General features: G+C 40.9%; 1 protein-coding gene across 2 annotated transcripts in view; it reads right to left on the bottom strand.

Moving 5' to 3' along the window:
* CNTN6 (contactin 6) overlaps positions 1–27,452 on the bottom strand; it is a 125,427-nt gene that overhangs the window by 57,330 nt on the left and 40,645 nt on the right. Inside the window, exons 3-5 of one of the 2 annotated variants that reach the window (XM_015641429.3) lie at positions 21,909–22,035; positions 16,500–16,675; positions 177–272 (exon numbers count right to left, since the gene is read on the bottom strand). In XM_015641429.3, the coding sequence (XP_015496915.1) occupies positions 177–272; positions 16,500–16,675; positions 21,909–22,035 (399 nt within the window). The remainder of the gene's footprint in view (positions 1–176; positions 273–16,499; positions 16,676–21,908; positions 22,036–27,452) is intronic. The other variant, XM_015641430.3, reaches the window with a different exon arrangement.

Here is a 27,452-nt window from a genome sequence, read left to right as displayed (position 1 = left end):
AAATAATTAAAAGGACCCTAAAAAAGTGTGTACCCAGTGTCTTTTGAAGAAGCAAAACCCAAATTTGTTGTAAACCCCAGAAACTGATGCACAAGCAAATTCCAGTGCCAATCCCACAGGGAATTCTGGCTCTCCTGAGGCAGAGCAGGGGCTGCTCAGGCTGTTCCTCATCGTACCTCCATGGTGGGGAGGAGTTCCACAGAGCAGGACCACTCCTTGTCCCTCTCTCACCGACACCGGGCTCCTCGCTCTCGTCTCGAAGTTCTCCAGGTCTTGAGGGAGAAGGAGAAAACAAAGCCTGGTTATTATCCTGCAGATTCATTCCCAACTGCATCCCAATTTATCCAATTTATTAGCTCAAGAACAGTCACGTATTGGACGGCAGAATTTAATTTCATTGAGAAATTGTACGTAAAAATAGCTCTTCCAACCTGGTATTGTGGATTTGAAAGATCATAAAGGTTGGAAAAGACCTCCCAGATCATCCTGGATCAACCCAGATCAACCATAACTGAGTCCTTTGGCATTCACAAAATATTTATTCCTGCAGCAGTTCTACTGCAACTCTGGGAATTTGTGTTTACAATTTCTATTTGCAAAACCAGTCTATTATTCCATGACTTTTTCCAGCATCATTTTTTTGGAACTTGCAAGACTTAATCTACATGGGTTGGAGGAAAAAAAAAATGCATTTTGTAGTGTTTCCTTTTCTATAGAAACAGAGAACAGCTGTGTTCTATATATACAAGTGATAATTAAAGATCAGCAGGACTCCCACAGAGTGTAGGTTTAAATGATGATAAAAATATGTTGTTTTCTTTAAGATTCTGGTCTGGCCTAGACTGGCTGCAGTGTTTGGATATGTTTTAATTGCCATGAGCTTTAGCACTGGTTTTAAAGGGGAGGAAGAGAGGACTTTCAGTGGGAAATCTGTCCATGCCCATCTCCCACAGGTGATTTTTATGGCTTTTAATGTCTATTTTTCACTACATCTAATACCACACTTAATCTCCTGCTTCCTCACGTTTCACTGAGATGGTGAAGAATTACAAGCCTGATTCCAGTTAATTCAATTACAAAACATGACACAGGAGATGTGCTTAAAACAGAACAAAAAAGATTATTTACTTTTTGATCCAGTTCTCATCCTAATGAGAAACATTCCCATTTCCTTACAGCCATTTGGGAAATGATTGCTCGAAACCCATTCAAAATACATTTTAATACAATAAATATCAGCTTCCCCTTAAACCTCTTTATACCACAGAGCTGTAAACCACCTGCCCTAAGCTCATTTTATTTACCTTGCTGCAGATTCTTGTTTCAAACAATTGTTCCATTTTTCATCAGCTGAACACCAACCTGAGCCAGAGTTCAATAGAGAGAAACAGCCCTCGTTGGTCAGAGCAATAACGATTACTACCTGTACAGCCTCAGCTATTTATGTCAATATATCAATTTTCTCCCCCTTAGCTGAACTTTACACAGTTAATTTTTCTTTTCCTCCTCTTCATCTCCTGGATATTGGTCTCCTATGAAGACATTGTCTGCTCAGAGGGGGCTGGATTGAATTAAGCACCTGTAGCACCTCCTCGTGCTGTCATAGCACAATGGATGGGGCCTGTCAATACACGGGGAAAGGGTTTTAAACTCTGATGTTCTTTTAATTGCCTGCTGGCTACAGCTCTGCCATGGATTATGGGTAGAGGAAAGAGGAAAAAAACACAAGAAAGGCCAAGAAAAATAAGTTAAAAAAAAATTATTTAGTTGTATTCCATCCTGTAATTCTAATTAAAAGACAAAATAGTAGGTGGATGTAATATGATTAATTGCATTTTGGCTTCATGCTTAATCCAGTCTCTGAATTTTTGGATTTATTTACTCATTTTGAAAATTCCATCTGAGGAAATTTACTGCATTTTCTTTCTTTCCTGGCAATTGTTTTCTGAGAAGAAAAAGGCCAGCACCAAATATCTGTGTGGGAAAGCAGGCCCTGGAGTTCCTGTCAGGATTTGCTTGGGGTGCCTGGTCTGAGGCTTTGTGCCCTGGGACAAGGGGAAAAAAGACCCTCAAATTCTCATATTAATAATATTGAATGTTTTAATTTATTATTAAATGTTTTAAAAATATTAGAAAGATGCAGAAATTCAGATTTTTTTAGGATTCAGGTGCTTACAACAGAAATGGTCACAGTTCCCTTTCCTCTTTCTCTCTGCTGCTAATATGAAACAAACTGCAATTTCTACTTAAAAATAGAGTAAAAACCCCCCAAAACTCTGGGGCAGTATGGAAAATCTGTGCAGTCTAAGTAATTCTTCCCAATATTTTCACTGTGGGAAATCAGAACTATGTTTTTTTTGGTTTTTTTTTTTTTGCTAAGAATAAAATTTCAGTTGTTATGAGACATCCGAGAAAGGAGGGAGAAAAAAATAAAGGAAGCGCAGTGCAGCAGGAGGAAAAGGTTTTCCTGACAATTGAGAATTAACTGTGTAATACCTCACTCTGAAATGGGAATAGATTTTGGAAAGTAATGAGCTGCTAGTAGCAATTTTTAGTTTAATGACACAATATGTCATGTTATCAGTTTTACTCTCATTTTAGGTGCTGTGTCACCTGTCCGTGTCTCTCCATTAAAACCATGACAAGTGTCCCTGACTTGAATAATTAAAAGCAGGAGGATGAGATCTCTTAGGGATCCAGTTTTATAGGGAGCAGGACTATTGTTGATTGTATAATGGAGTTATGGAGTGGTTTGGGTTGGGAGGGACCTTGAAACTCATCCAGCTCCATCCCTGAGACATCTCCCACTGTTCCAAGCTGCTCCAAGCCCCATCCAACCTGGCCTTGGGCACTTCCAGGGATCCAGGGGCAGCCACAGCTGCTCTGGGAATTCTGTGCCAGGGCATCCCCAACTCTCACAGAGAGGAATTCCTTCCCAATATCCCATCTAAACCTTTCTGTTAAATCCATATGGGGAAAAAGTTGGCTGTGCCTTTTCAATCTCCACTTTTCAACCTTGAGGATCAAAATCCGTAGGCAGGAGTTTGGGCTCTTTCATGACGTGTTTGTAGCTTTGTTTTACAAAGCAACTCGGATTTTCCAGTGTGGGAGAGGAGATTTCCATCCCTTTATGCTTATTAATCATAGGTATAAAAAAGCAGCTGTGGAGGCACATAAATCATCATTTAATCTCTTCATCTCACCCATGACAGGGACAAATATGCAATGTCCTTATTTAACCCAATTTTTAAAGACCTTTAAGAAAAGATATTTTCTTTAAAGAATCCATTCCACTGCTTAACTCCGAGATCTTCATCACTCTGCATCCTTTAGAAACCCTCACCTCCCCAAAATTTCACGGACCAAACCAGAAAAGATCTTTTACTTTGACTGATTTTGATAGATAATTGTAAAAAGTGAATTTATTCACTGCCTCTCTCTGTAATACAAAATCATTGAAGAACAAGAGAACCCCAAACCTCTGAAAGAGCTAACCAAGGCAAAATAGATAAAGAGAATTCATTAATAGTCGGTGTTTCTTCTGTTTTCATCTTTATTGGGCTCTTCCTCCAGGCAGGCAGCATCTCCCATGGAATATTGTGACATCTCATTTAAATGGGTTCAATAATGAGCTATAAAATAATCCACTTTGGCTTTGCAGTCCAGGTGGATGAGAGAAGGAAGAGGTGGACACTCAGAAATGATGTTTGTCTTTGCCACAAAGATTTCTCTCTCTATTTTCCAACCTATGGGGTTGTATTTTCAATGATTCATTGCAATTTGAAATGTGTTAAGTGTATATATATATATAAAAAAAAATTACCTGAGGATAAAAATACAGATATTCTACTTTGTTCTTGTTATTCTGAAATTCTGTCTGCTGTCAAAACCACTTCTCCTTGCCCTGGGTGTTCATTTATACCAAGAGAGCACAACCACTGTGTTCTTCCAGCTCCTGTTCCCTAGCACAGCTTTATAACGTAACATGACATAACCTAATAAAGCAGAATGTTGCTTGTCAAAAAGAGTATCAACTAAGAAGGCTAAGATCAGGTGTTTGGCACACATTTAGATTGCTAATATGCACTTAGGAATAAGATGACTATTTAACAGATGGTATATTTGCTAACTTCAGTGTTTCTGCAGAGATCTATAAATAAATTATCACCTAGTTCCTACATAATTCCTTTCATTCTTTGTCTGTATTTATCTCACTTGAAGAACAACGAGTTCCCTCACACTCCATTGCTCTCTCAGCTGCGAGTTTTAACAAAAAAAACGCATTTTTTTCCCCCAGATCTGTTCATGTTGGCAGCCAGCTCTTGGTAGAACACGATTAATCAGTTTGATGTGATAATGAGGTCATGGAGGCCAAGCAAAATGCTCAGATGCACAAGTAATCCTTCCCAGGGAAGAGTGGGAACGTACGGACTCAGCTGCGCGTGGCACGGCCTCGTCCCGGGCTGGGAGTGCTGCAGAGCTGAGCGAGGAGGGGCTGTGCTCACAGCACCCCAAACATATGGCATTTTGTGGGATGGAGATTGGGAACAGCTTTCTCCCATGGGAGCAGGAAGGCTGGAGGTGGAGGAGGCTGTCAGCTCCTCGCCGGGAATGAAGGGAGGAATGGGGAGAAGGAATGGGTCAGAGCATTTTTCACCTGGTGGAACCCAACTTTGCCCACTGGGGTCAAGGATGCTATCATGGAATTACAGAAGGTTTGGGCTGGAAGGACCTTAAAGCCCATCCCATTCCACTCCTGCCATGGGCAGGGACACCTTCTGCTATCCCAGGGTGCTCCCAGCCCCTCCAACCTGCCTTTATCCTGATTTATAGCCTGAAAGTCTTCCAGGTAGATTTTACACCGAGTAAAACCAGAGGCTGAGAGGAATATCAGTGCTGGGTGAAGGTGACCATCAGTGCCACTTTGCTGAGCACAAACCTGACAGTGAGAGAACCCAACCCAGGCTGGGTGAGGTGTTTGCCTGAAAAAATGGTCTCTGGAGACAGAAACAAAATGGAACTGATAGAAATCTTTCCTGCTGAAGCACTTGTGTTAATTAACAGGTTAATTAATAAGTTCAGCCATACATTATTTTTTCCTTAATGTTTTAAAGCTCATAATAATGGAGATAATCAAAAATCCCACAGCACCTTGGGTTGGAAGGGGCTTTAAAGCCCATCCTGTCCCATGGCCTGCCATGGCAGGGACACCTTCCTCTAGAGCAGGTTGCTCCAAGCAACATCCAGTTGCTGAATGTTCATTAATATATTTATTCTAATTTCCCCACCACCTCCACTACCTACACATCTGGGGTTTTTGTTTGGTTTGTTTTAATATAAAACTGCCTTACAGGTGTCAGAGTAGCAGATTTAACTACACAGCAGAGTGAAAGCTCAGTTTTCATGGGATTAGGGAGCTGCTTCTTAAATATGTTGGATAGGAACAAAAACCTAATCACAAGAAGCAACTCAGTCATTTCAACCTCCAAATCATGACTTTGAAATTCCTGAACCTGCTCAGGGACAGTCCAGCCAAACCCATCCATTCCAAACCAGTCCATCTTAAGAAGGAGCATAGAACTTCTCCAAGGAAACCAAGGAAACTTGGGTGTTTTAATATATGAAATTGTTACAGACAATTAGAGAAACTCCAATTTATCACCTTGCATAATTACCACAGTTCATCTGAATTAATGTGATTTCATGCTTTCTTGAACTTTTGATTTTTTTTTTTCCCTCCCTCATAAATGTTTTGTCATTACATAATCCCAAATATAATGGTTGTAATTACTTGGTATTGAAATGTGCAATGAATGTTAAGGCATGAGGAGTAAGAGCTCCTTACAAATTAGCCACGCTTCTGAGGACAAATCAATACAATTCCTCACATTTCCACGTGCCTGTGTCAGATGGTGATAGATCACTTCTGTTGCCTTTATTTTTTTCCCTGTGTCTCTTATTGCCTGTGATATATTGCAATAGGAGAGGTGCTCCTGCAGTGGTGCAGCACCACAGGAATCTCCTCACAGGGAAATGGGGTGCAAAGGACAAGCTCAGCAGTTTCCCAAGGAAGCTCCTGGTTATGATTTGTTGTATTTTCAGCACAAGTGTTATCAGCTGTCAATTGGTTCCCTTCCTCTGCTCTGCCTGTGGTGAATTAGGGGCCCCATTTGGGTCTGAATTTGGTGCCTGAATCAGAGAATTTAGGTCTGTCATAACTACAGATAATTAAAGCAAAGCCTATTGAATCTTTTAAATTATCTCAGCTTCTGGAAGGCCCCATACTTCCAGATTTCGGGTTTGTTTCTTCTCTCACATAAAGGAAATCCCAAAAAAATTTGGGTTAAAGCCCTTTTAGCTACAGGCTGTGCCTATCCAGACCCCCCCAGATCCCTCCTGGACATTAATCCCTAATTTTTACTTCTCCTCTGTGTTTTTGTACTTAATTGCCTTGTAGGAGATGAGCACCAATCTCTTGCAGCCTGGATACTACATGGAAATATCCTTCTTTCTCCAAACATCTCCCAAAGGAATGGCTAATCTCCTTCCCTACAACTTCCACTGCAAAGTAAACTCTCTTTTTTCTCTTCCCAAACTGCACTAAACTTGCTGAACAAACCCTCTGACAGTTCCTTTGTCTTGATAATACTGTCAATACATTAATCTTTTCCCGTTAGCATCTAATCTCAATTTTTTAAATGTTCTAATTGATTTTCTATGAATTCAATTCTGAGATTAAGAGCAGTGTTATCTCTAATTAAGGTGTCTGAAAGCCGCTCAGTATTTCCCATTTCCTGCCTTTTAAATACTTGGATTTTTTTTTTCCTCAACACCTGCTGAGTTCTCCTGCTCCATTTGAAGCACTCATGAGCCTTTAACACCTCAGGTCTGGAAGATTTGGAGCTGAATCAGCCAGGAGCAGCCTGGGCAATGCCTGAGTGTCCCCTTCCACCAGGACAGGTTAAAACTCCACTGGAATTCCCACTTTTGTTCTCATTTCCCCCTTAGGGGAGCACTGCATCCCAGAGTGGGTAAAGGGAAAGCTGCCCTGTCCCCCAAAACTCCCTGATACCTCTCAAAAAGAAAGACAAAACCACAATCACTGGGTCCTGTCCTTCTCCAAAGCTGTGTAATCATCCAAGGGCTTTCATCAGTTCTTCTTTATTTGGTTAAATTACTTTTGGAGCTTCCAAGGGAAAGGACCTGTAATTTACACTTCAGGATGAACACGGGTCCTCAATTCAGCTTAAATGACCTGAATGGTCAATCCAGGCACTCATTTTCAAGGTGGGGAACAATAATTTCTGCCGCAGTCTGATTGTCTTATTCAATTAAAGAGTGAAAATGCCCTTTACAAAATAATACCAAGCTTCTCTAGAGGAAAAAAGTGGAAGGTCACAATTAAATTAAAGAAGGAGGGTGAGGTGAGGGGGAGAAAAACCCTGAGCTGGCTCGATTTTTGTTCATGCACCAACAAACCCAGAGCACAGAAACATATGCTGGGGAGTTGTAGAGCTGGTCTACATCTGGCCTTTGTTATTTTTTCCCCTGCTTTTATAGAGTTAGCAGCATAAAATATTAAATTTCTCTTCTGAGCTGAGCACAGGACTTGCTCTGAGCAGTAAGTGTTGACACAGCCTTAGGGCTCCTGCTCCAGAGCCCATCTGCAGGCCAGAGGCACAGCTGAGGAGCTGCCCCTCTCCCAGGGAGGGGCACAGAGGGAATATTTGTTCAATATTTTATATTCCTGAACAGTTTTCTCACTTGTCATGGCACAGTTCATTTGTCACCTGTCATCACCAGAGTCACTTCGCCGTCTGCAGGAGTTTTCTCCAGATTGGAGAGCTCTTAAAGACAGATTTCTCTTCCTGGGCTGAACCTCAAGGGTCGGATTTATTCCTGCCATAGCTACACTGACTCGCCTGATTTCCACTGGAGACAGCCCTGGCTGCTGCAGCAAATGTCCTTTTGGCAGGGGGGTTAATTCTTACCCAAACCTCTTCTCCTTCATGTTTCCCACTGCTCCCATAGAAACCTGTTCTCAACTATGTGGAGATGGTTCAGGAACTTCTCCCTTCCCTCAGACCCTGACCTTGCTGCTGGGGACACGTAGATGTCCCTGCTCCTGCAGGAAGGACCTCTTGCATCCCTCTCCTGGCTTCTGATGGATACAGTCCCACCTCAGGCCACTGATTCTTTTTGTTATGTTTCTACCAAGAAAATAATAATCAAGGCTCGTAATACATACAATATAAATGGCAAGGAAGAGAGGGAAAGTGGCAAAGAAAGAACTCCCACACACTGCTTCAGCCCTTCCCAAATTCCTGCCCAGCCCTATGGAGATCTTGATCCAGCACAGAATTACTTCTGGTAGAATTACCCTGAGTTACCCCCAGCCCCTTTTTTACTTCCCTCGTTCCAGCTGCAAAGCCCTCAAAGAATTCCTTCCAATGGGAATTTCAAGATTTACCCGAGCGATTGATGTGGGGGATTTTTGAATGTGAATCTTGTCAGTGGGATTTCAGGTGTAGGTTACATTATTTGTTCTTGCTGTAGCATTTAGAAATGGATATTTACAGCTCAGTGCATTCTCAGTGCCAGATGTGGTTTTCCTGTTGAGCAAAGCAATGTCTGTGACCTCATTCCTTCACTCCATGAAAAGTCCAAATGTTACACGCTGTTCCTCCTTCTCCAATATCAGCTACAGAATAGGCAAGTTTATCTGCTACCTTAAAACATTACACAGGATCAATCTGCACTGCAAAAATAACTGATCAATTAATTTCATTCTTTTTATAAGCAAAAAAAATCCCATCATTTATTCAAAATAATTTAGTATTTTTTCCCTTGCAAACCTCCACCATAACTTCTTTCACCACGCCAAAAAATGAAGAATCTCATGTGAACATCATGGATATTTCACTCAATAATTTATTGGAATCTACATCATCTTGTCTGTAATGAAAGGAGAGCAGATAAAATAGCAAATCACCCAGACTGCAAACATAGACTGGTTTTATCCTTCCCATGTATTAAATTTTATCAATCAGAATCTATCAGCTCCAGGACCTGTGGATGCTTTGTTCCCCACCATATCTCAATCACATATATTGCTTTTCCAATACAACTGGCAATGGGTTGATTTAGGATAAGCACTTTTAAAGGACCTAAAGAAGAGTAAGTAATATAGAACTAAAAGATAATCTTCAAATACTTCTGTGCTCCCTATTACTACTTTATCTGCCTGGTTCACTGCCTGTATTGCTCCTTACAACCCCTCTGCAATGTAGATCTCTGTTTCACAGATTAAAAACCTCCTTTTATAATAAAAGTTTAAGGAAGTAACCTGGAATAAAGCAGCTTTAACCAAGAGCAGAGCCTTGAACACAGTGGTTAAGTACTCTGAGAGAGATGTTAAAACAGTTGGAGGGGCAGAAAAGTGGAATTTCTGATGTGCCTGGTCTGTTACAACATAAAATAAACAGAGAATGTTGCTCCCATCAGCTTCAGGATGTGTTTAACAGGAGAGAGGAGTCTGTGGCAGCATTTGGTGTCAATGGACACCACACGGGCTCTGAGAATGCAGAGGAGACTTAAAAAGGGAATGATGGAGAAAGCAAACCCCCTTCCTTATGGAGATACACCCATATCTTCTGGTTTTAAGAATCCAGGCTGTTCTTTGTGCCTTCAGGAATGGCAGGAGATTCACAGAATCCTATTCTTGTGACATCAGAGCTTTAAAATAGAAGTTCTATTATCACCCTGCCTTGTCCTGTCAGCAGGCAGGTGAAACCCTTCCAGGCTTCCTGCTTCATCACTGCTGAGTGGTGGTTCCTGCTTTTCCTGGAGCCTGCAAGAGGCTCTGTGTGTGCAGGATTCTGCAAAGAAATAAACACTGGGAGGCTCAATGGGGATATGGGAAGATGAGTTGAGCGTGGTGAGGTCTTGCAGTGGTTTTGGTCTTGGAGTGATTAAATTACATCACTTTAGAAGGTTCTCCACATGAGTTCTGCTCAAAGTGGCCTTGAAGGATGCCCAGTGTCCCAATTTGGGGTGGGTAGAGCAGGATAGTGACCCCTTAGAGACCCCTTCCTGTTGGAACCGGCCCAGAGGAGGGCACCGAGTTGATCAGAGGGCTGGAGTGCTTCTCCTGTGAGGACAGCTGGGAGAGTTGGGGCTGTTATTCCTGGAAATGTCATATTCCTTACAACCTCACCAGGTTTGTCCTGATTTCCTGAGGAAACTCTATGAAGTAAAGGGGCAAAAAAGGAAAACATGCCTGAGGTTGGTGGGTCTGCTCCATGGAGAGCATCCATTAAGCAAAGACCTTGGTGTGGTCTCCTGCCACAGGAGCTGCTGCAGAGAGATCTGGAGCATTGGCACAGAGTGTCCATAGCAATCAGAAGTGATAAATGAAAGTTCTCTTTCTTTTCCCTTCAAGCAGAATTTTGACAAAATACAGGGTTTATTTCCTGTAACTCATTCTGCTCTGGCCCTCAGCTCCCCACACCAGGGAGGGTGGCTGCTGCTGCTGCTGCAGTGATATTGGATTCTACCTGTGCTTAGGAGTCCAGAAGGCAATTTTGAGCTGTGAGCCTGTTTAGTGACATATGGAAGAGATGACAGCAGCAGTTCCATCCTCCAGACAGGATCGATCCACAGCGAGTGCTCCCACTGCACGTTGCATTTGTTCCTCACCCGCTGAAGGGAAGATGCAGACTGGGAGGTGTTACCAGGATCACCAGGAGGGCTGTGCAGAGCGTGCCAAGGAGAATTTTATGGCTGTTTCTCCCTGTATCTGCAGCTGAGATGTGTTTTTGCATCAGAGGAAGGTGTGCCTGCCTGTGGAAGTGGGGCTGGAATGAGATGAGCTTTGAGGTCCTTCCCACATCATTCTAGGATTATATAGAAGGCCACACTTTTAAAACAGAGGTGTGGTACTCAGCATGTGTAGGGTAGAGAGAGGTGAAAGAATGGGGATAGAGGCTGAGAGAACTGGGATTGTTCAGCCTGGAGAAGCAAAGCTTTGGGGTGACCTCACTGTAACCTTCCAGTGCCTGAAAGGAGCTACAAGAAAGAAGGAGAGAGACTTGGGAAAAGGTCCTGGAGGGACAAGACCAGGGGAAATGGCTTCAAATCAACAGAGGGCAGGATTAGATGGGATATTGGGAAGGAATTCCTCCCTGTGAGGGTAGGGAGGCACTGGCACAGGGTGCCCAGAGAAGCTGAGATTGCCCCTGGATTCCTGGAAGTGCCCAAGGCCAAGTTGGATGGGGCTTGGAGCACCTTGGGATAGTAAAAGGTGGCAGAGAGTGGAACTGGATGATCTTTAATGTCCCTTCCAACCAGGCCATTCCATGATTCCACATGGATATAGGCAAATCTATGCCTTTACCTGATATGTCCCTAAAGGGAAAAGGGAATTTAGAAAACCAAGTCAAACTTTTGGGGATGTATTTTTGATGATGATGATGATGATGACCTTTTCCTGGCACTGGCAAGCTGAGCTCTTTCTCCTTGCTGCTCCTCAGCCATCAGCTGCTCATCCCTGAGTGCCTGTTGAGTGCTGAACTGAGCAGTTTTTGCCTCCTTTAGATAAAGAAAGGTGCTGCCAGAGTTCATTCCTGCAATCCAGCTGCCAGGGAGTCTGATCAGTATTCCAGCCCTCATGTGCTGTGATGAATTAACAACCAGCTTAAAGACCCAGAGAGCTTTACTCCAGGTGGTAGTTACAACAGCTAGCACACCTTTTAATCAAATACAATTGTTACAGAGGGACTTCTGGACACACACTGCACCACAACACAACCCAGCCAGAAGTGTAGGTGCCATTTAGCCTTAAATTCATGCATGTCCAGACTTTGCAAATTCAGCCTATCTGATCCAAGCCTATTGATTTTTCCATTTTCTGTTTCAAAGCATACACTGCCAGTGAAAAGGGTTATGACATCCTGAGGCTGCTGGATTGCTTTGTGATGTTTCTGTAATTTGTGTGCACTCAAAGGTAAATAACACGATGAAGTAATCAGATGAAAAGTGGGTTTTCATGCTGACTGAGCATCTCCCAGTCAGCCTCTCCAACAGGGCTCTGCTAAAGCTCAGCCTGTCACCATCCAGCAAACACTGAATGGGTTTGATTTGGTTTAATATATTCCTCTCTGAAATGGTTAAATGCTAACGATGGACTGTTATTTTTGTGTTTCAGAATGGCAAAAGCTCAGTCCAGGAGGAATTATTGTCTCTAATTTGTTATTTCAGCAAAACCGTGTCTTCTGTCTCTGCCAAAAAGCACGTGGAAGCTCTTGGGAGATGCAGATTTCATTCCAGGTGCTCCAGCACTGTCACTCTCACTGCTGTGAGCACATCACTGGCCAAGAGCAGTGAGGGTGGCAGTGTTGGGAAAATGCTGTTGAGAACAAGCACCGAGCAAAACCCCTAAGCACCACTTTGAAAACCAGGAGAATGTGGTTGGAGCCCAAAAAGGAGAAATCCTTCCTGGGTCTGTAGCATTGTGGAGAACTTTAAAATTTTTTAAAATTTTTTAAACTTTTAAAACTTTAAAAGGCTCCAGTGTGTGCCCTCCTGTGTGGTTCAGGGCAAAGTGACCAATTCTAGGCATGAAATTAGATTGTTGTCATTGTTTCTTAGAATTTCAGGTCTGAGGAAGCTGCAATCATCATGACTTTTATCATCAAGGGGAGAAATATTTGACTGAGAATCTAATTTAAGATCCCTAAGCAAAAAGATGCTTTCAATTAATACTGAATTTTCTGGGTTTATGCCCTGAATAATTATGAATTAGGTTCTCATTTGATTATTTTTCATTGTGGAGTCCTTTTTTATTCTAGTGTTTAATTGCACTTCTTATTTCTCCTGCATATCCTTTAATGCCTCTGCTATAGATGTTTGAGAACTAAAAGAACAAGTAACAGGCCTGGACAGGCTGTTTCATGCAGCCTGTTACTGGGATTTCCCTCAAGACCAGTTGTTTGCACACAGTTATTTTTGCTTAAAATTGAGGAAATAATTAAAGCAAATCCCCTGTGTGCCTTGGGAGAAAGTTCTGGTTGAAGCCATACTGAAGCAGTTTTCCCTAACAGGTTTTATGTTTCTCTTTTTTTTTAAGGCATGAAATGCCTTAAACAAAAATGCCTCAGGAAAAAATTCATCACTGAAAGAGTGGCCAAGCTTTGGAACTGGCTGCTCATGGAAATGATGGAGTCCCCACCCTTGGAAGTGCTCAAAAAATGAGTAAATGTGGAATTTTGTGATGTGGTTTACTAGCAGGGGGAGACTGGGCAAAGGCTGGAGTTGATGATCTCAAAGGTCTTTTCCAGCCCTGTTAATTCTGTGATTTTGTGATTCTGTGATTAAAGATGGAAAATACCTCTAACCTATGACCTAACAATACCTTATGAGCTACACCATGGCACTGAGTGCCTCATCCAGCCTTTCCTTAAACATCTCCAGGGACGGTGACTCCACCGCCTCCCTGGGCAGCCCATTCCAATGCCCAACCACTCTTTCTCTGAAGAACTTTTTCCCATTGTCCAGCCTAAACTTCCCCTGCTGCAGCTTAAAACTGTGTCCTCTGCTGCTTCTGTGATTTTAATCTGTGTGAAAGCTGAAGGAAAAGCTCTCACATCCTCATCTCTTCCTTTGAGCTGACTCAGGCCTACTTCCAAGATGAACCTCCCAGGCCTTTGACCTCCCTTTAGGCTGAGCTAAAGCGTTCCTGGTGACCTTGTGCTGGATGTCACCGCTGCCCTGGAAGGGGAAAAGCCCTGTGGGCGGCAGGCCATGATTCCAGCCTGGACAAGAACCCTCTCCTGGTCTGGCTCTGGCTGCAGCAGCCAAGGCCTGACACCAAAGCTTTACAACAACGTCCACCTCAACAACTCCAGCTCCTGCAAACCACACGTGGGCTGCTCTGAATGTACTGCTGGCAGGGGAGCAGGAGTCGTGCAGGATTTATAGGCACCTTTCAAGTTTATTTATGACAAAACAAGCCTTGTGCAGGAAGCGGGGATGCCAAGGGCCTGCCATCCTTGCATCCTGCTAATGCATTTACGCGCTCCCTCTCCCTGACGCTGTCTCTCATTTTCAGCTTGTAACTTTAATAATCTATGCCACTGCCTTCTGTACAATATTCCTCCTGCAGCTTTCCTTTGACAGCTCTGGTTTTAATAGAGGATAAGCACCAAACTCCAGCTGAATCTGAAGACATATTTCTAATCTTGTCCCGCATTTATTTTGCTTCTCAGAGAACTTCCTATCTTGAACAGAGGAAAAAAGTATTTTTCACATATTAAGTTGACATGTTGAATAGGTTTCTGGAGGTATCATTAATTCCAACTCCAACTCAGAGTTAGTTACCTTGTAGTAAAGAGACAAATACACATAAACCCTGGTACTTGGATAATAACTTTGATTCAATTCTTTATCAGGGAGATTGCAATAATATTCCAGGCATTCCAGTCCAGGGAGGAATCCCATTTTGTGAGGTGTTGAATGAAAGTGTCATAACAGCAACGTGCCTGCCTGCCTGGATTTTAAGATATAGCCTGAAGTACTGGTTGAAACAAAGAATTAAATTGGATGGCAACATGAAAATAACAAGGAAATGTTGACTGTGAAATAAGTGTTTCAAGGTAATTTGTTCCACTATTCTCATCAGGTCATTATGACGTTTTCCATGTACTGTGGGGATTTTTTCCCTATTGTAAGACAACTTAAAACTCCCAGTTCTGCAGTGATGCTGCTAAATTGAAGCATTTTCCTGTAAATTTGTGCTTGTCAGTGTAAATAACAGCCTTTGATTTGTCTGTCCTCTCTCTTCTCCATGGGGAAGGATGTAAATATCTGTCACCACTACAGGAAAAATGGTGTAGTGCTTGATTAGGGGATAAATTTAGCATTCTGTGGTGCTGTTAGAGCTGGAGGACTGGAGCAGGCTGAGAGCTGGGGGCAAACCAGACCCAGCTCTGGGATCTGCTCCCTGCTGGAACTTTGGGAAGTGCTTGGGTGGAGGTATTAAGCTTAAGTAAAGGAGCTGCTTGATATAAAATGCTGAATAATCATCAGGGCCTTCTTTTTTTTTACAGATATTCCTGGTTTTTTCTTTCTGTCCCCACTTTTTTTTTTCAATTTTATTTTTTTTACACCGCATCTGTGCCTTCAATTAAGGATATTCCCTTTCTCTAGGTCTTTTCTCAGCTCCCTCCCTGGCCTGCCATGGTTCCTTGGGGATTACAGACTCCATGGACGATATTGAGGTGGCTGTCTATTCTTGCTCCTTTCTAAAATGGAATTTGTTCTGTCACTAAACAACCTTCACCTGCAAATCTTGAAAAAAAAATGCCACACAGGAAGTCTGGCTTGAAAAAATGTTTCAGCAGAAAAAGTGGTAAAATAATGAATCAAAATTTTATTCTTTTTACATTTGACCAGCTCTTGGAAATCAAAGCTATTTGAGGAATTCAGGGTAAAACATTATTAAATGAGGTACCACTGATACACTTTTTGATCAGCTCTGCTGAAAGAGACTCTGTGAACCAGCCTGACCTCTGATGTCTCCTTTGTGTAACCCCTGTGACACGAGGTTTGCTATGAGAAATGGAACAAGATTAATAATTAATCCATTTGCTGGTGTCTGAAATAGTGACACAAGGTTGGCTTTAGTCACATGTTTTATTAATGAGCTTTGCAAACAATTGCTTTCTCCCAGCAACAGACTGCTCTGAGCTTTAGACTGAAAAAATATAGAAAGGGCTGGAAGGAATATCTGGAGTTTTTTTGGTTGTCACTGCTGTTTTTTCCCCCTCCCCAGGGCATTCACAGAACTCGGTCACCGTGTCCAAACCTTGTGAAAAAGGTTGTGAAGTTGTGAAGAAGTGAAACGGGGAGCAAAGATGAAATAAATTTTAAATCACCTCAAGACAGACAACATGCTCGACCTGAGGGAGCTGAATTATGAAATATTTCAGAGAGTAGCTCACACTTTTACACACTGTAAGGAAAAAGAGTGTTTCTGTAGTAATGTAAAAAAAAATGAAAAAAAAAAATCAGTGTGCCAATTAGGGGAACAATGTTTTTGTGTCTCAATTAGACCTCATTAGGTACAGAAAATTCAAAGCCCAACTTTTTGTAACAATTCTTCCCCCCCCAGCTGTAGCTACCTGTGGGATAACAAAAAAACCCACTGTCCTAAAGAGTGAAAACACCTTTATTAAGTGAATATAATTGTGCTCATCTTCCATGACCTTTCAATTTCCTGATTTTTATTCTGGCTCCCGAGGGCAGCAGCCATCAGATGTCTGGTTTTGTTATTAATATTTACTAGGAACATTTATTTTTTTTTAGGAATAAGCAGTGCTGAAGGAAGTCAAACCTTTTGGACAGAATCCCCAATGATCCTTTAAATTACCCAATAAATTACAATCCATGTGCAGAATTAATAGGAAAATAATGCTCCAATAAATATGATCTTCCCAACTTACATGCAAATTGAAGCTTTGCCTTCCTGCTCAGAATTGTTCCAAATGAATTTGTGGCCAAACACTGGTATGTTCCAATATCCTGATTTTTATGTGGGTTATTGATTGCCAAGCTGCCTCCAACCAACCTGTAGTGATAACTCATGGTAAGATCAATATCTGTGCCATTTTGCTTCCACCTTTGAGGGGAAAAAAATCAAATTATGCTTATAATTTACAGAGCCTATTCATATTTATCTTAAATAGTGTGCTGTAGCATACCTGTAATGATAAAAATGTAGTTAAATATCACAAAATTAGATCATTTTTCACACATGACTGCTTCTTACATCAATCTTAATGGTAGCAATAATAATATTCTTTGGAAAATCTTTACTTTAGTCACCCAAATGTCCACGAAAAGTAATTATAACTTATTCACACAAAGTTATCCATTCAGTCAGGAGGGAGGTTTATCCCTTGCCTACAACTACATTATATTTTATAATATCAATGCTACCTGAATATGCTTTACAGTCCTTGCAAATGACTAATCATGAACTTGGCAACAAAAATGCTTTGGAGATGTAGATCAGGAAGGATTGCACTTCAGAGAGCAGAACAAAAGCTGAGGGGGAAGTTTTTATACAGCAAGTCTGAGACTGATCATTTAATGATGAGAACGCTGCTATTTTAAATCATCATTCGTCCCCTTTAGTCCACTAAGCAGAAAATGGATTGTGTCTGCAACATTACCCAGCTGTTTACAGATGTCAAAATACAATTTCTCTTTCAAAGAAAATGATTATTATGTGGTTGAGGAAGGGAATTTTTGTGCCTCTGCCATTAGTCACGTCAGGGTTGAATTTTCCTTGCTCACGTGAGGGCCAAAGGAAGGATAAAGGACTCAGCCACTGAGGCCAGCAAGTTTGGGGTTTGTTAATGCCACTTTTCAGGTGGTTAGTAATCCTAAAACTACAAAACCAGGTGCTTTCTTCTCCTGATTTTACATCAGAGCCACCTCTGCTCTGTAATATAATTTCTGTATAATTCTGTATAATTTCTCTGTATATCTGTATAATTTCTGTTGATCTCTGGGTGTGTTTCCAAGCCCTCCATGGGATGGAATGTTCACACAAAAACTGCCAATGGCTCACTCTGGGCTCCTGGCAGTGCCCAAACCAAGGGCAATCATCTCCTTGTTAATTATCTGAAGGATCACAGCATAAAAACGTTGTGTTTGTGTTTTTTGCAGAGTTCCTGAGAGTGAGGGCAATTTCCCCAGGTAACAAATGGAAGCAAACTCACACTTTATCCCTGGGTACAAGCACAGGGTTTTGTCAGTCCCCTCTCTCACACACTCACACTGCTCAGGAGCTGGTTTGGTGCAGGAGGATTTCCACACTGGACTGAAAAATGCAATTCTGTGCTCCAAGGGAAATCTCCGCAAGTACAGGGAGTGCCCTGACCTTCAAGTGAGCACTTGTTGTTTTGACAGGTAATGACTGATTAAATATGAAATCAGTGGAATTCTGTGAGTAAATTCTAATAGCATGAAATCATTTCTTTGGGTTGTTGTCTCCCCTGTCGTGGATGCATCCACACTGAAAAATTGGGGTGCAACACTCAACTGTCAGGAGTTCTTCCTCCAAATTCCAGCTGATTTTTCTGTACCTCTCCTTGATTCCTTTTTGATATGTTTTTAGCTGGTGTAAGTTTATTGTCTGCTGTTATTTTAGGGTACTAACGTTAGCATTTTGCCGTATTTCAGGATTTACATATGCTCCAAATTGTCTCAAGCTTTCCATTTTCTAATCTAAGATATTCTGGTATTTAATTTGCCAGTTCTCTTTAATTTCAGAATCAATCACTGAAATAACTGCTGTCATCATTGCATGGCTCCCAATTAAGGTCTATAATTGTTTTTCCAAACAAATGTGAAGACGTTGGCTTAGTTGCTGCAAATGAATTCTTCACAGTATCCCCATAATCATTCTAATCACCATGGTACAATGATTATTAAACTTTGCATATAGATCAGGGGTTCAGCTCCTGGTGTGGGCTTTTTCCCTAATTAATATGTTTACATCACTGAAGGAAACGAATTAATGAATTCATGTGGTAGACAATGATTTAATGACTTGGTGTGTTCTGCAGTGTATTAATACACAGAAATCTGGATAATTATTTTAGGGAATTTTTAACATAAGCCCGTTAAGGCAGAGATTATCTGTGTATTTTTTGTGATTTTTTTCATGCAACCATTGGAAAATATTTTTTCTCAATTATAGGAACTACATCCTGGATTGTTTTTCTTTCACCAATTGTTTCAGAACCTAAACTTTAAAAATTTTCCTATATTCTGGTGCCAAATTGATCAATTCCCTAGGAGCCCAAGGACTGTGAGTAGGTATATGCTCACATAATAATTACCAATAAATTATCTTTTCAGCCTGCTGCTATAATAAAAATATCAATATTTTTATGACTTCATTGTATTCTATATTTCTTAGATTATTTGCATTCAAATGGAAATGTCCTGCCAAGCCACCTGAGGCTTTCTTGTAATTGGGAAAAGGATTTGCAAAACCCCCATTCATGAACAGCATTTCCAGTCAGGAGGAAAATACAAAGTTTAAAAACTCTTCCCTTTGACCAAGACAGCAGAGGGTGAAGGAGTTTTTAATCCCACCCCAGTTTTGAGGCAGGATCTGCACTAAGCCAAGGAGCAGCATTCCAGGGAACAAGGACATGAGATCAGGGCTGCAATTTCTTTGTCAAGGGTGGATTTTTGGGATTACTGGGAATTGTTCTCCAGCTTGATGCAGTGATTATTATAATTATTATTATAACTTATTTGATGTCATTTGCAATCCTTGTAGACTTTGTGCTCTGCTCCCTCCCTTTCATTTGTGCTTTCCAGTTATCCTTGTGCTGCTTGGATTTGGATTGGATTTGGATCTCTTTATCTCCTTTTAGTGAAGCACTCTGTGTTGGGCTGAAATATTAAAATGTTCTTCTAATGAATGCTGCTTATGCTGCCCTTGGATTTATTTATTTGTTTCCACTGACTTCTCTCTGAGAAGATTATTGAGGGGAAAACACCCTCAATTTCCAGCTTGCATGAAAATGCAGGACTGTGGGATTGCTCTGGATATTGAATGGAAGTGCAGGAAAAGAGAACACCTGAAATCAAGCAAAAAATGTCAAAATACTGCTGGAAACACTGCAGGGTGTTCATGGATAGGCTGCAAGTAAACAAAAAAGGAACAAACCATAAAATTCCTTGAGTTAGTTGGTGATAAACCCTCTGGAGACTATAACCAAAAAAGCTTAAGTACCAAAAATGATAAATCAAATTTAAAGTTGTGTTTATTTATGACATCACACCAGGAAACACCTGGAATAACACCTAATATTATAGACAATTTTGACTTTATAAAAAAGACATAAGAGATAAAATTATATTTATCAGAACATTTATATAGATTTCTTAATGGTTTCAGAGGTGCTTCCATCCATATTTTCATTTCCAGTGTAATCTGTGTTCTCTGTTACTTCCAAAGGGAAAACTGTGTCTCATTTTTATTACTCAGCCCTTCCACCTACAGTTCTACACAATTCTTGCACTCTGCTTCTCAGACACACAATATTTTGAGGGGGAGTTGCAAAAAATTATCACTATATTTGACAAGTCTATAAGAATAAAAGAGTACTTAGTAAAATAAAACTTTTTGGAAATGCTAAGCATTTTTTTTTTATTTCAAGAAAAGACATTTACCAGCATATTTTTTGATGTAAAAAAAATGCTAAATAGCAAAATGACTCATATCTAAGTTTCTTCCTCTTGGAGTGGCTCTGTATTTCTGAATCAAAGAGAAACCTCCAGCAGTCCTTGCTGCTCTTTGCCATCACTCAGCAAAAGAGATGATTAAAATTTCATACTGGGCTTGATTTATCTAAAATTGTTGGAACTTTAAATAATATGGGCTCAATCCTTATCTGACAAAGCCAGCATTAGCTGTGGTGAAATCAAAGCAAAGTGAAAAGCTCCCTGTTCCCTCCAAATCGTGGTGTAATTGCAGCAGTGATTGTCTGATAACTTTTAATTGACCTCAGGGCTCTAGGATCCATCCCCAGATGTTGATCTCATGTCCCTGGAGCCACTGAGGCTTTGCAAAAAAATGGGAATGGTGAAAAAAACCCAGAGGATTTAATTAATGGGTGAGTAGAAAAAATTAAGGTCAAAAATATGGATATTAAATATGGGATGGAGGAGACCTCCCAGCTCTCCTGCCTGGTAGAAGCTGCTGTCTCTGCTCTTTGTGGGTGTGAGGAATCCATGGGGGGATACAAGAGCCCAGGAATTTTCTAGGAAGTTGATTAAATATGAAACAGAAGGGTGGATGATCTGATAAGACTTGAAATTCATGGCCTGAACCTGTTGATGTTCATGTTGAGAACAGGGAGAACAAATGGGTTGGGAAATACGTGAAGGTTTCTACTCGTAGGAGGAGAAGTTATTCTGTGAAAAGGAAATTAAGGGTTCTTTTCATAAAGGAAATAAAATAAATTAAGGGTTCCTTTCATAACACAATGTCTGGGGACAAATCAAGCCATGAAGTCCAAAATCCAAGCTGATAACCAGGTTCTTTCCAGGGAAGGCTGTGGTGGGAGCAGTTAAAATCTCTTCCATAAATATTCCCTAAGAATTTGGTAGGACAATTTTGTTTCATGTCTTGCATGAATGATTTAATTTTTGTATATAATTTTCCTTCACCTCAACCATTATTTCCCCATTATTTTCTGAAGAAAGCACAAAGTCTTTTTTTTTTTATTTCTTTTTTTCCCTAGATTCCCAGTTTTCCTCTTGTCCAACTTGGATTTCCAGATCCTTGGGGCAATATAATAAGTTTATATTATATTGTAAATGATGATACCATAGTTACCAAATAAACAAAGAATCCTCTGTACCAAGGATTTATTAAGTGACTCTTGTAAGGTACTGGAGCTGTTTCTCTAAACAAACACCACAAATATGCACATGAAATGCTGGAATTAGAAAAGGGGAAGGATACTGCTCTTCTGCTTTCCAAGCATTTATTAGTGTATGGAAAGTTTTATCAAGTACAGATGCTCAGTGCTTCCATTTTCCCATTTTTTTCACAGCTGTTCTGTGGATTCAGAATTAATTCTGTATATTTTTAAATACTTTGGGGATGATTTTTAATTATTTTCTTTTCCTGTGTTAATTTTCTTTACAGCAAAGAAGCGAAAATATTTTTCCTTCGTTCCTCAAATTTACTCTAAACTTTGCATATTCTTGCTGTGAGCACTCAATAAATTTTGGGGTGTTTATTTCTGGTGTTGCAGTGATTAAAACACAACTCAAAGAGTCACAGTGAGACAGTATTTCCCCAAGGTTGACTTCACCTGTAGTATGGCAGTGGATATCCTTTAGCTGTGCAGTTCAGGAGGATCTCTGGATTTGCTGAGCCCATGGAATAAGTGATATCATATGGCTCTTGGATAAAAATAGGCCCATGAAGGGTTTCTTCCCCTGTGAAAGAAAAACAATAATTTAAGATTAGATGTCTTTAGCGTGTCCTTCCACATAAAATTGTCCTTTGGAGTCCTTTGCTTTCAGCTGCGAGTTAAGGTCTGCTATTATATTCAGCAGAGAATCCACCTCCAGACATTGGACTATTAAGGAGGAAATATTTCAAGGCTGATTGATAATAAAATCGCAGAGCTCAGGTGCTGCTGATTTATTTTGCAGGTGACAGTGAAGCTTCTTTGCATATTTCCCATGGAAGCTCTCTGGCCAACTGCTAAATGTGCCCATCCTTGTGCTGGGGATCAGGACTGGCAGCAGGAAAAGATGGAATTGTGGAATTGTGGTTCTGTGTTTGGTGTTCCCTGGTCTAAGGGAATCATTCACTTTCTCCTCTAACCCTTCCCACCCCCTGAGATATTATTTTTGTATGCTTTATGTATATTTTTCTATACTGGCTCAGGTTTAGGGTTGTTGATGGGGGTTTTGTTTGCTTCCTTATTGGTGTTTTGGGGTTTTTTCCTCCTCCTCTTTTTCAATCCTTTTAAAACAGGAGTAGCATTACATCATCAACCCCTATTTCATGTCCAAAATGAAATGGTTGCAAGGCAAACCAGAGTTATTTCCACATGTCATGGGGACCTTCCTTGTTCAGGGGAGCAGGGGAGAGGACAGTTTATTCAGCAAACCACGAGGGCAAGGCAGAGCAGCTCTCTGGGATGGTGCCTGGGTCTGCTTAAATAATCTTTGTGTCTTGTCCTGCCACTCCTCTGGGTTTAGTCCCTTGGCAAGAGTGAAGACTTCTTTTTTCACTGTTTCTACAATTGACCCTTTGACTTGTCTTTTCTTTGGGAGGAATTTTCTTCCCTTCTGGGTTCATTTCCTCAGTCCTTTAAATTACCTCCCCAGAACTGCCAGGGAGAAGTTTTTCTGAAGCCACAAAATGACCCAGGGATCATCATTCTGCATTTTAAATCCCTGTACCTGCCTGGGCCAGTGGTGAACCACCTGATGTACATAAAAACCCCTACTGCACCTCATAAAAATGCAAATATTTTGGTAAACCTGGGATTAATTTCCCATGTTTTTTCCTAAATGGAATTTAGACTCATTTGTTATTTACAGATTATTAAATATCTTCATTTTATATCCCCTTCCCATGCCCTTAAGCAAGCCCTTCATGTGTAGAATAAGGACACAATATTTTACAGCTCCTTTCCAGTGGACATGTCACAGTCCCTGTCACAAAAATACTGCCCATGAATTTTAGTAAAGGCAGCTTCTTGCTGTTGTTTTGTTTTCTCTTTAATATCCTTTCCTTGCTGGCTGATCTGCAGCAGAGAATAACATCAAATTTGTGAGAAATGATGTGCACTCACAGAGCCAATGGTGTCCTAGGAGTCCATCTCTTATTTATAGAAAAGGTCAGGCTGGTCATTTCTAATTTCCTGATGCATCCTTTTGTGTTTCCTATAGAGAATGACCGTATATTTCTTCTCCATCCTCCAGGTTCTATACAATCCCCATGATTTCTCCAGAGATACACATGACAAATGTGTTTTTGTGGGGCTGTTTGCTTTTGTTAAAATTTAAATATTTCAGATTTTTTTTTTAAAAAGCCGATTGGAATATGAATATTTAATTAAATGTATCATTTCTATACATAAAAATTGTGTGTGAATCCTCAGCGTAGTGCTTGAAAGTAAATATAAACTCTTGTTATGGAATGTTTGATAAGAAGTTAAAATGTAGTTCTTTATGATGCCAAATCAGTTTGATCTCCATAAAAACCATAATTATGCCAGCCTGAATTCAAAGCTAAAGCAGGAAAATGAATCATCATTCCTTCATTCATTACATGATATTGTCTTCAGCCAATCCAGGGATTAACACAGCGCTAATGGAAGAGGAGGAACCCTGTTTTCCCCATAATTATGGAAGAAGCAGGGGGTGTCCCAGTGCTTCCCAGCCACTGCTCCGTGGGCAATGGGTGGATTTGTCACACCCTGATATTCCTGTCAAACACAGTTAAAGAGGTTTTACTCAGCCATCATCAACATTTAAATATTTATGCTCTGCCTCATCCAGACAGGGAGAAAGAAGTACAGATCTGGAGTTCACAGTTAATCAATTTAATTTCCAGCCAAATCCTGGCCCCTGTTCTTTCTGGTTTCTGACTCTGGTTGGCTTCTAATTCAGCTCCTTGTGAGGTCTCTGCCCTGCTGGAAATGCAGAGGAGAACATGCCCAGAGCAGGTTAGCCTGCCCAGGCTCAGTCTGTAGTGTGAGTAGGGATAACTCCATAGGCCAATATTGTAAATTAGCTGACTTTTATCCCTTTCCTACACAGATCTTCCTTCCCATTAGGATTTTTTGCAAAGTGCAATTGGAATTACCATCACTCCAAGCTGCTCAGTGATATCAGATAAAATTTCTTTGGTGAAACTTAGTGTCCCAGAAATATTGTGATCTATCTGCAGAGAAAGAGTTGAGGTTTTCCAGGGAGAATCAGCTCCAAGGAGCCAAACTCCAGAGGATTCACTGCTCCAGGAGCAGGAATGGAGAGTTCTGGTGGGCTGGGAGCACAGAGAAACTGTGGCTGCCAATCCCTGGAAATGTCCAAGGCCAGGCTGGACAAGATTTGGATCAACCTGAGATAGTGGAAGGTGTCCCTGTGGGGTGAAACTGGATGAGTTTTAATGTCCCTTCCAACCCAAACCATTCCATGGTTCTGGATGGACCATATCAGCAAATCTTTATGGAAGATCATAAGGAGAAGCTTCTAAATGCAAAACTGTCATAATTCACATAAGCAAACCAGATAAGAAGGAATTTATCCAGGCTATTAAGTTCCAGGAAGGCTGTAAATTCCAGGGGTAGTGAGTTCCTAATGAATCTTTCTTAATGTGCCTTAGATAGAGCTTCATATCTGATCCAAAACATTAATATGACTTTATGGGCCAAAGCTGACACCTGATTAAGAGGCGTCTTTTAAATCAGTGTGATAGTAAAACACCTGTCAGCTCCAGCAAAAGGGATGGGACAGGTGAATTAGACCATTCCCCCTTCTAATGACAGCAGAAAAATCGTGAAAAATCCAACTTATTCAAAATCTATTTGATTTTTCAGTTGAGGACATGGGTAATTTTTAATTGGAAGACGGGGAGTTTATGGGGTCCTCAGATTTTTAAATGCCACGGAGTGTTTCCCTGCAAAGAGCACTGGAGTTTTTGATTGAATCTTTTTGAAATTATTATTTCCTTCCTCAAAGGCCTGGACCAGGGAGCTCAAGGACTTTAAAAGGAGCCTGACAGATGCAAAACGAGATGTAATGGATGAGGCACTGCTTGGTACAACCTAAAGCAACACACATCCCTTCAAGGAGTCAGATTTTTACACTGGGAGAGAAGATGGGAAAAGATGAAGCAGAAAAATGGCCATGAAAATGTTCTGTGGGAAGAAAAAAGAGTTGTCAGGAGCACAGGCAGGATTGCCTCTCCCTCCCAGCACCACCAGCTCTCTGGGAGAGAAGCAGCAGCACAGAGAAAAGCAGATTAGATCTTACAGGACTGAGCAGGAAGAAGCAACATAAGACCTGTAGGATTTTCCCAAAGGGCCTTCAACTTCTGTGTTTTCTCCCTTCAGATGTTGATGGACACAGCTCCGGGGACACTGGGCTCCTTTCAAGTCTCAGCTTCTATTGAAAGAGTCAAATTGGGAGCACTGGTGGAATTCCACCGTGTCTCTGTCAGCAGACACCAAACCAGGGAGACATTTATTTCCTGTGATGTTGGGAGAAGGGGAGGCAGTGATGAGGCACATGGGGGGAAGTCCTGACACTGCTGAAGTCAGAAGAACTCTCAGTAATGATGGGAAATTTGGCACTCAAGCCCAGGGCTTTTAAATGAAACTCTTTAAAATGACAGCCAAGAGTGCAAGGCATCCCTCTTACAGAACCATGGATTCCTCGAGCTGGAAAAGACTTCCAAAGCAACAAATCCATCCACCCCAGCACCATCACCACTCAACCATGTCCCCAAGTGCCACATCCACACTTTTTTTGGACACTTCCAATGCTGGTGATGCCCTGGGCAGCCTGTTCCAATCCTCCAGAACCCTTTCCATAAAGACATTTCCTCTAATATCCAATCTAAACCTCCCCTGTCTCAACCTGAGGCCATTCCATCTGGGAAACAGTGGGAAAATTCCCAGGTGTGATGGATGGAAGTTGCCTCTGGCTCACTCAGAGAACCCCACTCTTGATTTGAGTTTGGAGATACAACTTCTATTTAATCAGGGCTCCTCCAGCCTTAAATGACACAAAAAATTGAAATGTTTTCAGTAAGTTGATTCTGCATCCTGTCAATTTTGTTCCTCGAGAAATGAGTCAGATATTCCAATATTTTTCCTGTTATTTAAACAGGATCTCTGTGGTGGGGCAGCTGAGGCTGATGTGGCAAACAACATTCTCAGGTTATGGACTGACTGCACATTTTCCTTGGGTGTGAAAACAAACAATCAAGCTATAAAATATGGATTTAATTCCTAATATAACCGTTATTGTCAGAACCTAGCAGAGAAAATTAGGGTGTAATATATCACAGGTGATAATTAAGGAAGTATTATGTAAAAACTGCCATAGGCATGAGAACTATGAGCCTTTTTCAATTAAATATATATATAGTGACAAAAGATTTTGTCAAAATGTGATACTCCTAACATTTTTTTTTAAAGTTCTATAATAAACTGTATTTCTTCAACACTTTCCAGGAATATATTTAGGTAGCAGCAAATATACTGTATATATATATTACAGATACACACATTCTAATCCCAAAATAATTTAGGATGGATCCCTAAATGCCAAAATATGATGTTTTCTCCTGGTATCACCCCGAGTACAGCAATCAAACCTCAGATTTACAGGACACCGTGTTCCATACAAACCCCCAAATATTCCCTAAAGATTCCAGACCAGGAGTTCAAGTTGCAGAGAAGGAAAATTGCTCCTAATGGATGGGTTGGGGAGAGCATTCAGTGGAGCTGCACTGATTTAAGCTTTCAGCTGGAGATGAGCACAGATTTATGAACAATTCATTGTGGGGATGTGTGGAAAGGTGCTCCAGGAGAGGGGCTATAAATACACAATGTGTCACCTATATTAATAATGGAATATTTTACTGAAAAATAAACAAACATGTGAGGCACAGTGCTAAAATTCCTACCTGGGCCTGACATATTTTGGCTTTATGAAAAGATTTCCTGAAGACTTTGTGCTATTGTGAGAGATGTAGACAGGTGAAATAAGAGGTGAAAATCACCTTTTCATTAGTGTGGGTGATTTGTTTCATGCCATGAACTTGGGCACGTCCTTCAGATGGAGAACTCTCGTGGAACAGACATCTAATTATGGAGACAAATATC

This window comes from Parus major, chromosome 12 (assembly GCF_001522545.3).
Source record: "Parus major isolate Abel chromosome 12, Parus_major1.1, whole genome shotgun sequence".
Classification (NCBI taxonomy): domain Eukaryota; kingdom Metazoa; phylum Chordata; class Aves; order Passeriformes; family Paridae; genus Parus; species Parus major.
This window is presented reverse-complemented; position numbering and strand designations above follow the sequence as displayed.